This window comes from Ochlerotatus camptorhynchus, unplaced genomic scaffold (assembly GCF_037179485.1).
Source record: "Ochlerotatus camptorhynchus isolate MF236.1 unplaced genomic scaffold, CSIRO-AGI_Acam_v1.1 ptg000124l, whole genome shotgun sequence".
NCBI classification, from domain to species: domain Eukaryota; kingdom Metazoa; phylum Arthropoda; class Insecta; order Diptera; family Culicidae; genus Ochlerotatus; species Ochlerotatus camptorhynchus.
Genome location: NW_027040614.1, coordinates 3,195,082 through 3,208,301, shown reverse-complemented (window position 1 = coordinate 3,208,301; position 13,220 = coordinate 3,195,082). Strand labels below are relative to the sequence as shown.

General features: G+C 40.0%; 1 protein-coding gene across 1 annotated transcript in view; it reads left to right on the top strand.

The window, feature by feature from the left end:
* Nucleotides 1-1,671, top strand: part of LOC135699970 (uncharacterized) — a 58,855-nt gene extending 57,184 nt beyond the window's left edge. Inside the window, exon 12 of the mRNA XM_065220294.1 lies at nucleotides 74-1,671. Within this exon, the coding sequence (XP_065076366.1) occupies nucleotides 74-1,527 (1,454 nt within the window). The 3' untranslated portion in view covers nucleotides 1,528-1,671. The remainder of the gene's footprint in view (nucleotides 1-73) is intronic.
* The last annotated feature ends 11,549 nt before the right edge of the window (nucleotides 1,672-13,220 follow it).

The window sequence follows — 13,220 nt, the reverse complement described above, 5'->3', positions numbered from 1 at the left end:
GTAAGGATCTGCTTTTTTTATTTGTAATAGTGGCCGACTTCATTGAACTCAAATACGACCTATTTACTTCCAGGGGACTCGATCCACCGAGGTTGCCTAATGGACACGGATCTTGAATGCACCGAAACCTGTTTAACATGCAATAGCTCCAGTTGTAATGATCATCCGTACGAATTCAATAGTTCGCTTTCCTGTATGCAGTGCAGTGGTGCACGAGAGTGTCATGATAAATCAGAACCGGAGCTATGTGTGGGAACACTTAATCTTGGCAGCCCAGATCAATGCTACAGCCTTTTGATGAATGGTGAAATAATTAAGAAAGGTTGTCGACGAGCTTTCGCTGAATGTTCTGATCTGGAGGAAAGTTGTAAACTCTGCAGCTGTGATGGATGCAATCTGGTTTCAACAAATTCAGCCATCATCAGCTGTATTGAGTGCGAAGGAAAGGACTGTGGCAATGAAGTAGACGCCAGGGAGTTGTGCGAAGATGTAGCTTGCATATCGTACGTTTCAAAAGAGGGAATTGTTTCACGCGGTTGCCTAAAAGGCTTTGAAAAGCTTTGTTCCAGTTATGGAAACAAACATGAAACTTGCTATGAATCCGTCTGCAATAAAGACATCTTTCCATCGGACAGAATCAAGTGCTATCGCTGCGACGACTGTGAGACGATGCTTGGAAGTCCTGAAATTTGCGCAAAATATGTTGAAGACGATGGTTGCTTCACTGCTATTTCAGATGATGGTTCAACGGTATCTCGTGGATGCATATCCGAACTAAAAACGACTTGTACTGGAGCGTTATGCACTCCCTGCCATGAAACAGGTTGCAATGGCGAAAATCAACCCGATCAAAGTACTACGGAAGCTCCGGAAAGTACAAGCACATCAACTGAAGACAGTTCCATAACAACCGAAGAGGGCACTTCAACAAGCAAGGCAAGCACTTCAACTGTCAACAGCGTAGAAACTACGACCATCACGTCATCATTGGCCTGCATTAGGTGCAAGGAATCAATGGATGTCGCTTGTGCGTGGGCCTTCCAATCGGACTCGGCCGAGCAGTGTCCTACGGATGTTGAAACCGGATGCTTCACGTGCAGACAGGATGATACTAGCATCGTTCGAGGTTGCTCATCGGAACAGGGCCAAAGTGCATGCTCAGTGATATCGATTGAAGAGTGTGCCGAAGCAGGTTGTAACAACGAAAATCAGCGCACTCAACAGTGTGCAATCTGTGAAAGTAACTGTGACGGTCCCAATGCATCCTATCGGGTGGAGAAATGTGATGGGATCGTGGAGTACGCCAATCGTGGCTGTTATCTTATTAGAAACGAGCGCAGAATTGTCACCGAGCGAGGATGCGTTTCGGAGCTTGGTGCCGAAAAGAAACGTGATTGTGAAAATTCCAGGGACCAGTGCGACATTTGCTACAACGATGGTTGTAATACGGCGATGATGGTTCGAGTGCTGAACGGTTTGATTGCAGCTGCAATAGTGGTAGCTGTTGTCCGGGCCAAGTTTATTTAGCTATAGTAGATGGCTTTGGATACAATAAGCCAAACATTATGTTTTAATAAGTCAAAAAAAAAACAATAAGCTGCGTAAACATAACCTATATTGAGTAAACATAGTATATTGAGGACCCCAAAAACTGTGCCAAATTTAAACGAATTTGGTTATGATCTGGATTTGCAGAAGAATTTTTAATTTTCCAACGAAATTAAACTATTCATTTGTTTGTTAAAAATACAAATAAAAAACAGTTCAATTTTGACCAAACCAGGGATTTAGATTGAGAAAACTATTCAGAACATTTTTTGCAATTGAAATCCATTCGACTTCTGTACAGAAAGTTACTAACCTTTTACTTCGCACATAATATACGCCTGTAGGTATATGCACTAGACTGATGCAAAATTTGACTTTTTCACTCCACAGTGCTTAAATGGTTTCAAATCGGATCCTGATTAGCCTCCCAAACATACAACTCATTTGGTTAGAAACAGACTTCGCACAAGTCATTTGAAGTTTACATGTAAATTAATATGGGAAAGCTCAACTTTTTGTTCATTGTCCTCTAGTCTTTTTCAATATTGAGCTGCGAAACAGTTCGATAGCCATTTATATAGAAAATTTCCTCAGCTACAACTTTACCGAAGATCGTTTCTATGTAAAACGAGACAGGAGAAAGTTATTATTTATTTAAGAGATTGGTAAACTTATGACATGATCAAGCAGCTGCTCTGTAGGCAACACTGTAATATGCAGTGTGACATAGTAGCCATGATTTTTGTGTCCTATTCAACGCCCCAGAAACACCAATGTTGCCTGCTGAGCAGTTGATTGAGCATGATCATAAGACATCAGCGCAGTGAACCATTGAAAACTTTCGATCCTTGCATTTAATCTAGAAGTGGTCTTCAACAAAGTTGTAGCTGGGAAAATTTCCTACAAGTACAGTTGAAAGCTTTTGAAGCAGACCGATATGGTGAATTATTAGATAGACATGAACAAACATCTTGGTTTTACCATAGTAATTCCCATTCAAACTTAAAATGGTTTGTGCCAACTCAGTTTCTCACCAAATGGGTTCAAATTTTGAGAGGTTAGTCAGGATCCGATTTGAAATCGTATAAGTATTGTGGAGCGAAAATTTCAAATTTTGCATCACTCTAATATGCAAGAAGAACTAAAGCCCCATTCAAAGTAAAATTGGACGTATTCAAGTGATCATAACTCAGGAATTAAACAACATACACGGTTGATCAAAACGTCAAACAAAAGGGTATTTATTCAGCTTTCAAACGACATATAACAAATTATTACATTTCACCGTTTCGAACGAACTGTCGCACTTTACTTGTGATCGATGATATCATGATCTGCACAGTCGCTGGTGACACTGTACCGGCGAACTTATTCCACTTTAAACGCATTTGTTGTGCATTTGTCACTTCTTTACCGCATCCTCGAAGTTTTCGCTTGACAATTGCCCAATATTTTTCGATCGGTCTGAACTCAGGGCAATTCGGAGGATTAATCTCTTTGGCGACGAAATTAACATTGTTCGCAGCATACCATTCTAGTACCTCCTTAGAGTAGTGGCAGCTGGCTAGATCCGGCCGAAACATAACGTTGGTCTTGTGTTGCCGAATGAAGGGTAAAATCCGCTTTTTCAGACACTCTTTAATGTAAACCTTCGACGTCATTGTGTGAGATGTGATAAAAACCTTGGTTTTAAGGCCACAACTGCAGATTCCTTGCCAAATCATTAGTTTCCGAGCAAATTTATCAGCAAAAACAAATTTATACCTGGAAGGGACATCCCCACGACCAGTTGCCAGGTAAAATTTTCGTCCGGGGATTTGTTTATAACCCGTTTTGACATATGTTTCGTCATTCATTAAAATACAGCCATCAAATTTCGTCAAAACTCGTTCGTATAGTAATCTTGCTCGCTTTTTGGCCACTACATTTTGTTTCAAGGAGCGATTCGGATGTTTACTGGCACAAAAAGACTTGAAAGGATGTTACGCACGGTGGAAAAGTTGGAATCGTATTTCTTAGCCAAATCAAGTATGGAGACACCTGGGTTGCTTTTCACACACCTCAACACCTTTCTCCTCAGCTCTTTGTCCCTAGTGCCACTTATATGATAGATGAGCTGTGCTCTATTCACACTCAGAGTATCCTTGTAACGTTTGATTACAAGACTCACCGTTGACTTCTGCATAGCTTTCCTAATCTAAATGCCAGGTTAGGTCAAAATTGAGCTATTTTTGAATTTTTGACCAGCAAATGAATAGTTCCATTCCGTTTCTCATACCAAATTTAAAACTTTCCCGCAAATCCAGATCATAACCAAATTTGGCACAGTTGTTGTGGACCTCAATACAGAACGAAAAAACAGTGGGGTTGTGATACGCCACACTATGCAATGTAGGTTTATTATTTGTTTCCTTAAAACTTATCACATATGTTTACAACTTGCTCTACAAACACTAGCAGTTATGTAAAATAAAAATACTTGTATATTACACAAATTAAATGAACTTAATAAATTAAAACACTTAAAATTTGTTTTGCATCACATCTAAACCGTAAATTTCAAACGTTTATATTACTTCTTAGCCTTCGTTTTAGCCTTATACTTCCTTTGAAACCGTGATTTTTGACACTACCCAACAAACAATTGCCTATTGAAGAAACGACTTCTTGACGATTTTATTCAACTGCATGCTCCATAATACTTGTACTATTTTTAAAAATAACGTATGTTCAGGCTTTGTTCACATAAATGTGGAGGAATTTATTCAACCACAACATCGAAATATTTGGTGTTGAATAAGGTATGTCGAGAAGCTTTTATTCGACTTAAAAGAGTTGTAACAGAGCTTATTCGATCAATTTTTGATTATTCAGCGTTTATTAGACATTATTTGCTTCCTTAAACGGCGATGGTATATAAAGGTGTATATATATATATATATAGACGCTTGATTTCATCATGTGATATAATGTTTAATTAGACACTATTATACATTTATTAAACGATTATTCAACTACGGGATAATTAATCCGAAAATAAGAACGGCACAGAGCAGGGTTGTTCTCGTTAGTGATTGTTGTGTCATTATTTCTGTCGAAGCAGCTGGTACTCTCTTCGGTCCCAAGCTAATCGATGCACCCTTCTTCTTCTTCTTCTCTTGCTTTTGATAAGACGTCAAATACGAACAATTCAGTGTCAACATTTCAAAGGGGCGTAATTGCTTTTGTAAACAATGGCTTCAGACGTCGATTTCTCGAAAATAAATGCTCACTCCTCCAAGTTAACAATGCTAGCTAGTAGAGGAAACATTCATCTACTTGTTCACGGACAAAAAATTGTTTGGATTGAACCAAAAAAAAATTTATTTGTATATAAACAAACAATTCCGTTTGAAATTATATTGCATTTTATTGTTTCGATAATATTTATTCAAATAAATTCAAAATAAGATTCTTTTTGTTTTAATAAGCCACTCTGCAACTGCAACTATTGTAAAAATAACAATATTATTTTATTAACCCAACAATAGTGAATTTTAATTTAACATTTATTTGTTTTGTCTATTCCGCGGGCCATGAATGCAAAAATAACTACCAACCATTCCCTCGTTTTCACCGGGACAAAAATGTAAACAATAACAAAAATTTTCTCGTTTGATTCAGCTCTAGAGGTAAGTAAGTATGCTGCAGTTGCAAAATATAAACAGTTTTTCTTTTTTTCCTTGATTTTTTCCGTCGATCTTATTTTCAGTACTGAGTACCAATGCTCCCGATGCCAGGAAGGCCGCTCCTACACCTGGACCCTACCTATCGACTCATCAACTTATGAACCGGAGAGATTTTATGCCTCAGAAAGGTTTTTTTTTCAATTCAATTTAAATTCTGTTTGTTACAAATAGAAAACAAAACATAAAATGCGATTATTTTAAATTATTAAAAATTGAATCAATAAACATATTTTTATTTCTACTGCGTATATTTTCAGGCTTAATAAAATAAATATCATTGAATCAACAAGAAATCTCTTTTAAAAACAAACATATTTTGTTGTTGACCCAGCTGCCAAATTTGACAGCTTACGTCAACACTATAAAAGCTCTTGTAAATTCGAAAAGATTTTCTTTTTGATTTAACAATCCATGTGTTTTTAGAAACAAAGATACTGGATTGTTGAAATAATATTGATTTCTTTTTGCAGCCAAAACAAAATGAAATTCTTATTAAATTTACGTCAAATATTATTACGTTTAAAATATTTTTTTCTGCGTGTTGGTGTCATAAATTTTTATGAGTGAGCTTTTATTCGCGAGATATCGATGGCTAAAGCCATTGTTTACAAATGCAATTACGCCCCTTTGAAATGTTGGCACTGAATTCAGTGCCAACATTTCAAAGGGGCGTAATTGCTTTTGTAAACAATGACTTTAGCCGTCAATTTCTCGCGAATGAAATCTTACCTCTCCAAAATAACAATGCTAGCTGGTAGAGGAAACATTCCTCTACCTTCTGGTGTCATTATTTTTCATGAGTGAGCTTTTATTCGCGAGAAATCGACGGCTAAAACCATTGTTTACAAATGCAATTACGCCCCTTTGAAATGTTGGCACTGAATTGTCGTCTACCTCGCATAACTGGTTCCAAACGTAAACAAGCCATGAAACCCATACAGGGTTTGTTTACGTTTGCAACCAATTTCATACAAGAATGATCAGTAGGCTGATTTGACAGCACGCCCCCCCCCCCCCCCCCTCCCCCAGAGTCGGGCACCAAGTGCTTTCTCGCTCAAGCAGTCAAGCACTCGTTTGTTGTGTTTACAATTCCATTTTTATTTTTTTCAAGAAGTGAACCACATCTCGAAAAGTTTTCACGTCGTTTGATTTGAATAGGTCTATCAGCGTCCAGAATTTGCCGTCGAAATCGTATTCCGAGCGGGTGATGGCGTATTTGTTGCAGTGGAGTACTACATGGTCTGCCGTGTCCTCTGCCAGGCAGACGTCGCATTCAGAATCCTGAACAATTTTCATTTTAGCTAGCCAGTTGTTGGCGTAGCTGTGGCCGGCGATTAGGCGGTTTAGTGTTCTGACTTCTTTGTTGCTGAGTTGCTTGCCCTTGTACCAAGGGTGGTCGCTGTGGTCGCTATAATTTGGCTGAATAGCAAAGAAGTGCTTGCCTTCTTCCTCAGCGTAAGTAGAATACCATTTGTTTGTATTATCTACTCTTAGCTGATTGAACATGTTTAACGCATCCTTGATGAAGATTTCGATCTTCAAGATTCGTTCCGATTCTGCGCCAGCTTTGTGGCTCGGGATCCACTGGATCGTGACTTTCAGGAACGACGCCTTAACGATGATGTGATTTCGTTCCTCGAGTTCCCCTTCTATCAATTGGCAAGATGATAGTGAGTCCGTGAAGAGTATTGGTCCAAAAATTTGTTCTTCTTGCAGTTGTTCCAATGCTACTGAGATAGCGAACAATTCGGCGGTCATTATGCAGGTCTCTATGTCCAATCGTAGACTGATTCTGCGGTTCGTGGTTGGGCAGGAAGTCCCAATTTGTTTGTATTTAGTGTTTCGTAGGTATAAGAATGCCTGTTTCAGGGCTCGTGGGTCGCAATTTATTTTGGCAGGTGCTGCGTTAAGGAGCACCGTTAGAATGTCCATCGATTGCGAGATCGATTGGGTATTGTGCACTCTGACTGACGGGATCACCGCCTCAAAGATGCGCCGGTGTTTCAAATAAGTGCTTTCAGCTAACGTTAGCATGTCCTCTGGTATTTCGGATCCCCCTAGTACCGTGAGTTGGTCTGCGACAACACTGCCGTTCAAAAAGTGTTTCGCAATCTCTTTACAGGTTACTTGTTCCATTCGTATTTCTAGCGGGCTTTCCGCTGCAAGTGCTGCCAGAGTGTTCCTCGGTATGGTCCTCGAACATCCTGTTGTTTTACGCCAACATTGATTGATCATCGTTTGAAGCGATTCTTTGTTAGTTTTACTAGCGTTCCCGAAAATGTTGCATCCATACTCGATGACACTTCGTATGAGAGCTTAATACAAAAGTCCCATCATCTCTGGATGTCTGCCGTGCTTTATTTTCGATATAACCTTCATCATATTCATACGTTCCTGAATTTTGTGTCGTAGCTCCCGAATGTGTTTTCCGTAGCTAGTCGTTCTATCCATGTAGATTCCTAGGTATTTGTAGCTTGGCACTGTTTCAATAGAAGTTCCTCCGACTTTTACTCCCAGTGTCACCTTGCTTGCTTTGAAAATCATCGCTTTGGTTTTATCTGGGTTGATTTCAAAATTTAATTTGGCTGATTTTCTTTCGATTCTGTCGATGGCTGCTTGTGCCTTGACCGTGATACTGTCAAGGTTATTCTCAAAGACGAGGAAAAAATCATCGGCATACTGGACTAGAACCATAGAGGTAACTCTAAGACCACTGGGTCCCGAAGAAAATCATTATTATTTTTAGCTCACTCAGTACCAGAACAACGGTCCCAAGCAGTCCCAAGCTATTTCACTCACCCCTGCATGTTCTGCATGAATCCACACACCCCTGATGTTATCTGTCAAACTTTCATAGCGAATCAAAACAAACATAGTGTAGTAATAGAATTTCAACTAGAATAGGGTACGTTAATCGTTTGCTTGGGACCAATAGGCTACTAAAGTGGTGAGCCAATTTAAAATCGTTAGTTTCGAATTGATTGTTGCTAGAACTGTATCTTCACCTGCGATTTCGTGCAAACCGGCCGTATACAAGTTGAATAAGACCGGTGACAGTACATCACCCTGCGGTAATCCGTTGCTAACAGTCCTTTTGATTTCCTCCGTTCCAGTTTTCATAATCACAGTTCGATCATAGAGCTAACTCTAAGACTAGAAAGTCCCGAAATAACGTGCTCAACTTTTTGGCTCAGCTCTGGTACTCTCTTCGGTCCCAAGCTAGTCGATTCACCCCTCGAAACATAGAAAAATCCAATAACCCCTCATTTTATCTGTCAAACTTTCATAGCGAATCAAAACAAACATAGTATAGTACTAGAATTTCGACTAGAATGGGGTACGTTAATCGTTTGCTTGGGACCAATAGGCTAGTCAAGTAGTGAGCCAATTTAAAATCGTTAGTTTCGTATTGATTGTTGGTTCGATTTCGCAAAACTACTGTGATCCATCGAATGTATTCTTGGGGTACGTTGAATCAGGTCATTATTTCTTCCAGCTTGTCTGTGCGAACCGCGTTAAAAGCGTTGCTTAAGTCCAAAAAGCCTCCGACTGTGGTTAGTACGCTCCTCCAGTTAGCTTGGATGAGGTTCGTAACGTATGTGATGCAAGTGTTCGTTGACTGTCCTTTACGAAAACCAAATGATAGGCTGGGTAGTATTTGCTGCTTGGCGATAAACTGGTTTAGTCCATCTAGAACAGCAGAGTTTAGCGTTTTTGTTAGTGTAGGGATATTGGTCTGTTCCCCGCTGGAGTGGTGTTATCCTTTCCGGGCTTTGGCACGACGACGATACGAATTTCCTTCAGATGCTGTGGTAGGCTTTCCTGTCTCCAGTAGTTGTTCAGGTCGATCAAGACTAGCTTAGCCACTTGTGGGCTCAGGGACTTCAGCATATCATAGGAGATACGATCAACTTTTGGGACCGACGATTTCTTCCGGTTCAGGATGTTGTTCCATTTGTTCTGGTTCATGATGTCGTAATTACTGATTGTTGAACTGTTCGCGTATTCCGGGGAAATATCGCTTGGGCCGACGTGTAGGTCCATAAATTCCTTTGCCAGATTGTCCTGGATTATGTTGTTGCGCGTACCTCTTTTCTTTCCAGTGAGTCGTCGTATCTTTTTCCAGAGTTCGGCTGAACTTGTTTGTGGGTCCACCTCTTCGGCGAATCTGTTGATGTTTTCTTTGACGTTTGCCTTCTTCAACCGAAGAAAGATTGCTGTACTTCTGTTCAGGTGAATCAGGTTTTCCGGGGTGCTGTCTCGGTTGAAGTTCGACAACGCCTGCTGTTTCGCCTTCCAAGCTGCCTCGACTTCATCGCTCCACCAATATTTTGGGTTTAATTGGTTGATCATTCTGTTGCGCTTTATTATTGTTCCTACTTCTCGGCTTAGGTTGCTGATTCCACCAACTGTAATGGTGTCTAGCCTGGATATGTCCGTTTGTATCTGTTTTCTGTTGAAAACGAATTTCTCCTTGTGTGGAACTTGGGTGTTCCATTCTATTTCTATTGTGAGGTGGTGACTTCCGATTGACTCGTCTCTTAAGCTGGGTTTAGATAGGGCAAGTCAAATGATCAACTCAGTTGACTTCAATTGGCTTGAAAAGTTGAGCCTGGTTCAACTTTTTTCAATTCAAGTGAGTTGATCAAGTCAGTTGAATGGCATGGTTTACACGTTCAATTCGCGTTCAAGTTAGTTGAATTCAACTGACTTGATCAATTGACTTGCCCTGTCTAAACCCAGCTTTACAGTCCAGGTGCAGTCCAACACTAGGTTGCTTGAGACCAGTGTGAGATCAATGGCAGTGGCCTTCTTGTTGAGTTGTTGCGGTTTGTAGGTGGGGCTTCCGTCGTTCATAAGAATCAGGTCGGATGTGTTAATTGCCTGCATGGCTGCTGCACCTCTTGGGGACGTTTTGTCATTACTTGAAGTCACCAACAAAAATCACAAAATCACAAGTCACCAAGTTTCGGAAAGGAGGGCCGCTATGTACGACCCAGTCATCAATGATCTTTGTAGTTCTTCTTAGTGTACACTTCTGGTTGCAGCAGTTTCGATGTAATATTCAACAACTTTTTTTGCTGTGTAGGTCCCGAAGAAACGTGCTCAACTTTTTGGCTCAGCTCTGGTACTATCTTCGGTCCCAAGCTAATCGATTCACCCCTCGAAACATAAGAAAATCCACTAACCCCTCATTTCATCTGTCAAACTTTCATAGCGAATCAAAACAAACGTTGCGTAGTACTAGAATTTCGACTAGAATGGGATACGTTAATCGTTTGCTTGGGTCCAATAGGCTAGTCAAGGAGTAAGCCTATTTAAAATCGTTAGTTTCGTATTGATTGTTGGTAGTAGTCCTGCTTGGTGCTTTCCTTTCCTTTTGGCGGGTTGGGGTCTGTCAGTGTAGATCCTTGTTCCGTATTTTTCGATGATCCAGCTGTTGTCAGAATTCCGGGTGGGGGCGTTGGGGATTTAGGTTCTTGTAGATCATCCACGTCCATGATGTTTGTTCTTCTTCCTCATAACAAAATGGTCGATACCATGTGAGCGACTTTTTCGCTCAATTTCAAAGTTATTTGTTCAGTATATAAATACTTTTCGGTCATTGATTATTGAATTAGTCATTCAGTAGTTTTTAGCTATTCTCAAATATAAAAATTGAAATAAACCTCCCCTTTCACTGAAAACAAATACTTAACGATAAACAAAATCGACTGGTCCCTGGCTGCTTGTCTCCAATTTCTCGAGCGTCCCACACTTCCTACATCTTGCTCCACTTGGTATAACCACTTAGCACGCTGTGCTTCTCTGCGTCTTGTACCGGCCGGATTTGAGGAAAACACCATTTTTGCGGGATTGTTGTCCGGCATTCTTACAACGTGTCCCGCCCATTGTACCCTTCCACTTTTAGCGACTTTCTGGATATTGGGTTCGCCATAAAGTTACGCCAGTTCGTGGTTCATTCCTAAATAAATAGAGCTGGAACTAGGGCGTAACAGCTTTTGTAATCAATGACTTCTCTCGATGATTTCGCGGAAGTCATGGCTCTCCCAGGCGAATCGACATCACCATCGATTAGAGAAAGACTTCTACTACCCGATGGATATGTTGGTTTGTGTAGGCGTGTCTTGAATTCCGAGAAATCAACAAGAGAAGTCATTGTTTACAAAGGCTGTTACGCCCTAATTCCAGCTCTATCTAGATTCTTCTACTCCATACACCCTTTTCATATACCCTGCCAAAGATGGTCCTAAGCACGCGTCGTTCGAAAACTCCCAGTGCTCCTCGAGCATTGTCCATTGTCATATTTTTCATGCACAATAATTTTGTTTATTATATTTTTGCAGTTCGTCAATAAGGTAGAAGACTGGCAGCCCAAAACTTTCCGCATGTGTGGATCATCTGTGGAATCATCTTTCATTTCTCGCATCTACTTGCATCGTGCGTCATCTTTAAGCAGGAAATCTTCAAAATCGGCATAAATCTTCCTTCTATCTACTCAGCGTGCGTACAGCTAGCCACAGCAAAACACAATCTTTTCTGCATCGTAGATAGAGTCGTCCCCCTCGCTCAAAAATGCTATAACAATCGCCAAGCTCGCTGTAATGTCACCAAGTGCCTCGTCACCCACGAATAGGCGCCTATGTCAGTGGTCTAACAACTCTTAGCGCGCTAATGGCATAGTTCCCCTGCCGCATAGAGAGTTGCCACAATGATATTAGGTTAGCTAAGGTCAGTTAACTGACTGGTGGGAAACGGGAGCTTCAGCATTGACTGTTATGTACGCATTTTTATGATGTAATCTAACAACAATCGTGTGTAGTGTTTACACGATCATGTTTCTAATTCTAATGTGTTGTAAATATAATTGAAAGCATTTGAAAAGTAAGATTCTAGTGTTTGTACTTCTTAAAACATAAGTAAACATCTACATTTGAAAACATTCAAACAACGTTTACTTTAAACGTTTTGTACATCTGAAAACATCAGAGAACAACAAACAGGAAGTACAATTGAAAACATCCGAACAATGTTTAGTGCTAACGTTGTGTACATCCGAAAACATCCAAAAAACGTTTGGTTCTAGCATCGGGAAACATCTACATAAGAAAACATTAGAATACATTTACATATAAAAACATTTAAACAACGTTTAGTTGTAACGTTTTTTACATCCGAGAACATCCGAAAACGTTTAGTTCTAACATCGGGAAACATCTACATTAGAAAACATCAGAAAACGTTTACATATAAAAACACCCGAACAACGTTTAGTTCTAACGTAATGTACATCAGAAAACATCCTTAAAACGTTTGGTTCTAATGTCAAGAGATTGAAATTTTTGACGTCAGACCGACATTAGAATTGCAAAATTTTGTTCCAAAATTTCTGATGTATACACTATGTTACGTTGCTTAAATACAACTAAATCATAATGTTTTCTAATGTTTGACATCAGGCATACATTTGATTTCGATGCTGATGTAGACATCAAAATCAAACGTTGGGCTAATGTAAATTTCTATTCGGGTAGCCAATGGCACGCGCGAGAATGGATGCACCCCTCGAAACATATCATTTTATCGGTCAAACTTTCATATTGAATCAAAATAAACATAGTGTAGAACTAGAATTTCGGCTGGAATGAGACGTTAATCGATGTACTTGGTATCAATAGGCTAGTCAAGTAGTGAGTCAATTTAAAATCGTTAGTTTCCACCGGTTGGTCAAACTGCTCTACTTTCCCCTAACTATCTCAATCTGCTTGAATTTGTTCCACGGCCTGAAAGTTCATCCAGAGATTCATCCGAGCCGCAAATCATTCTACGCCGCTAAACGCACCCCGTTTGATGAACAAAACAAAAAAGAGCGAGAGAGAAAGAGAGAGAGAGAGCAAGAAAAACGTCAGCGGTCGTCGCATTATTTATGTTTTGATTTTCCTC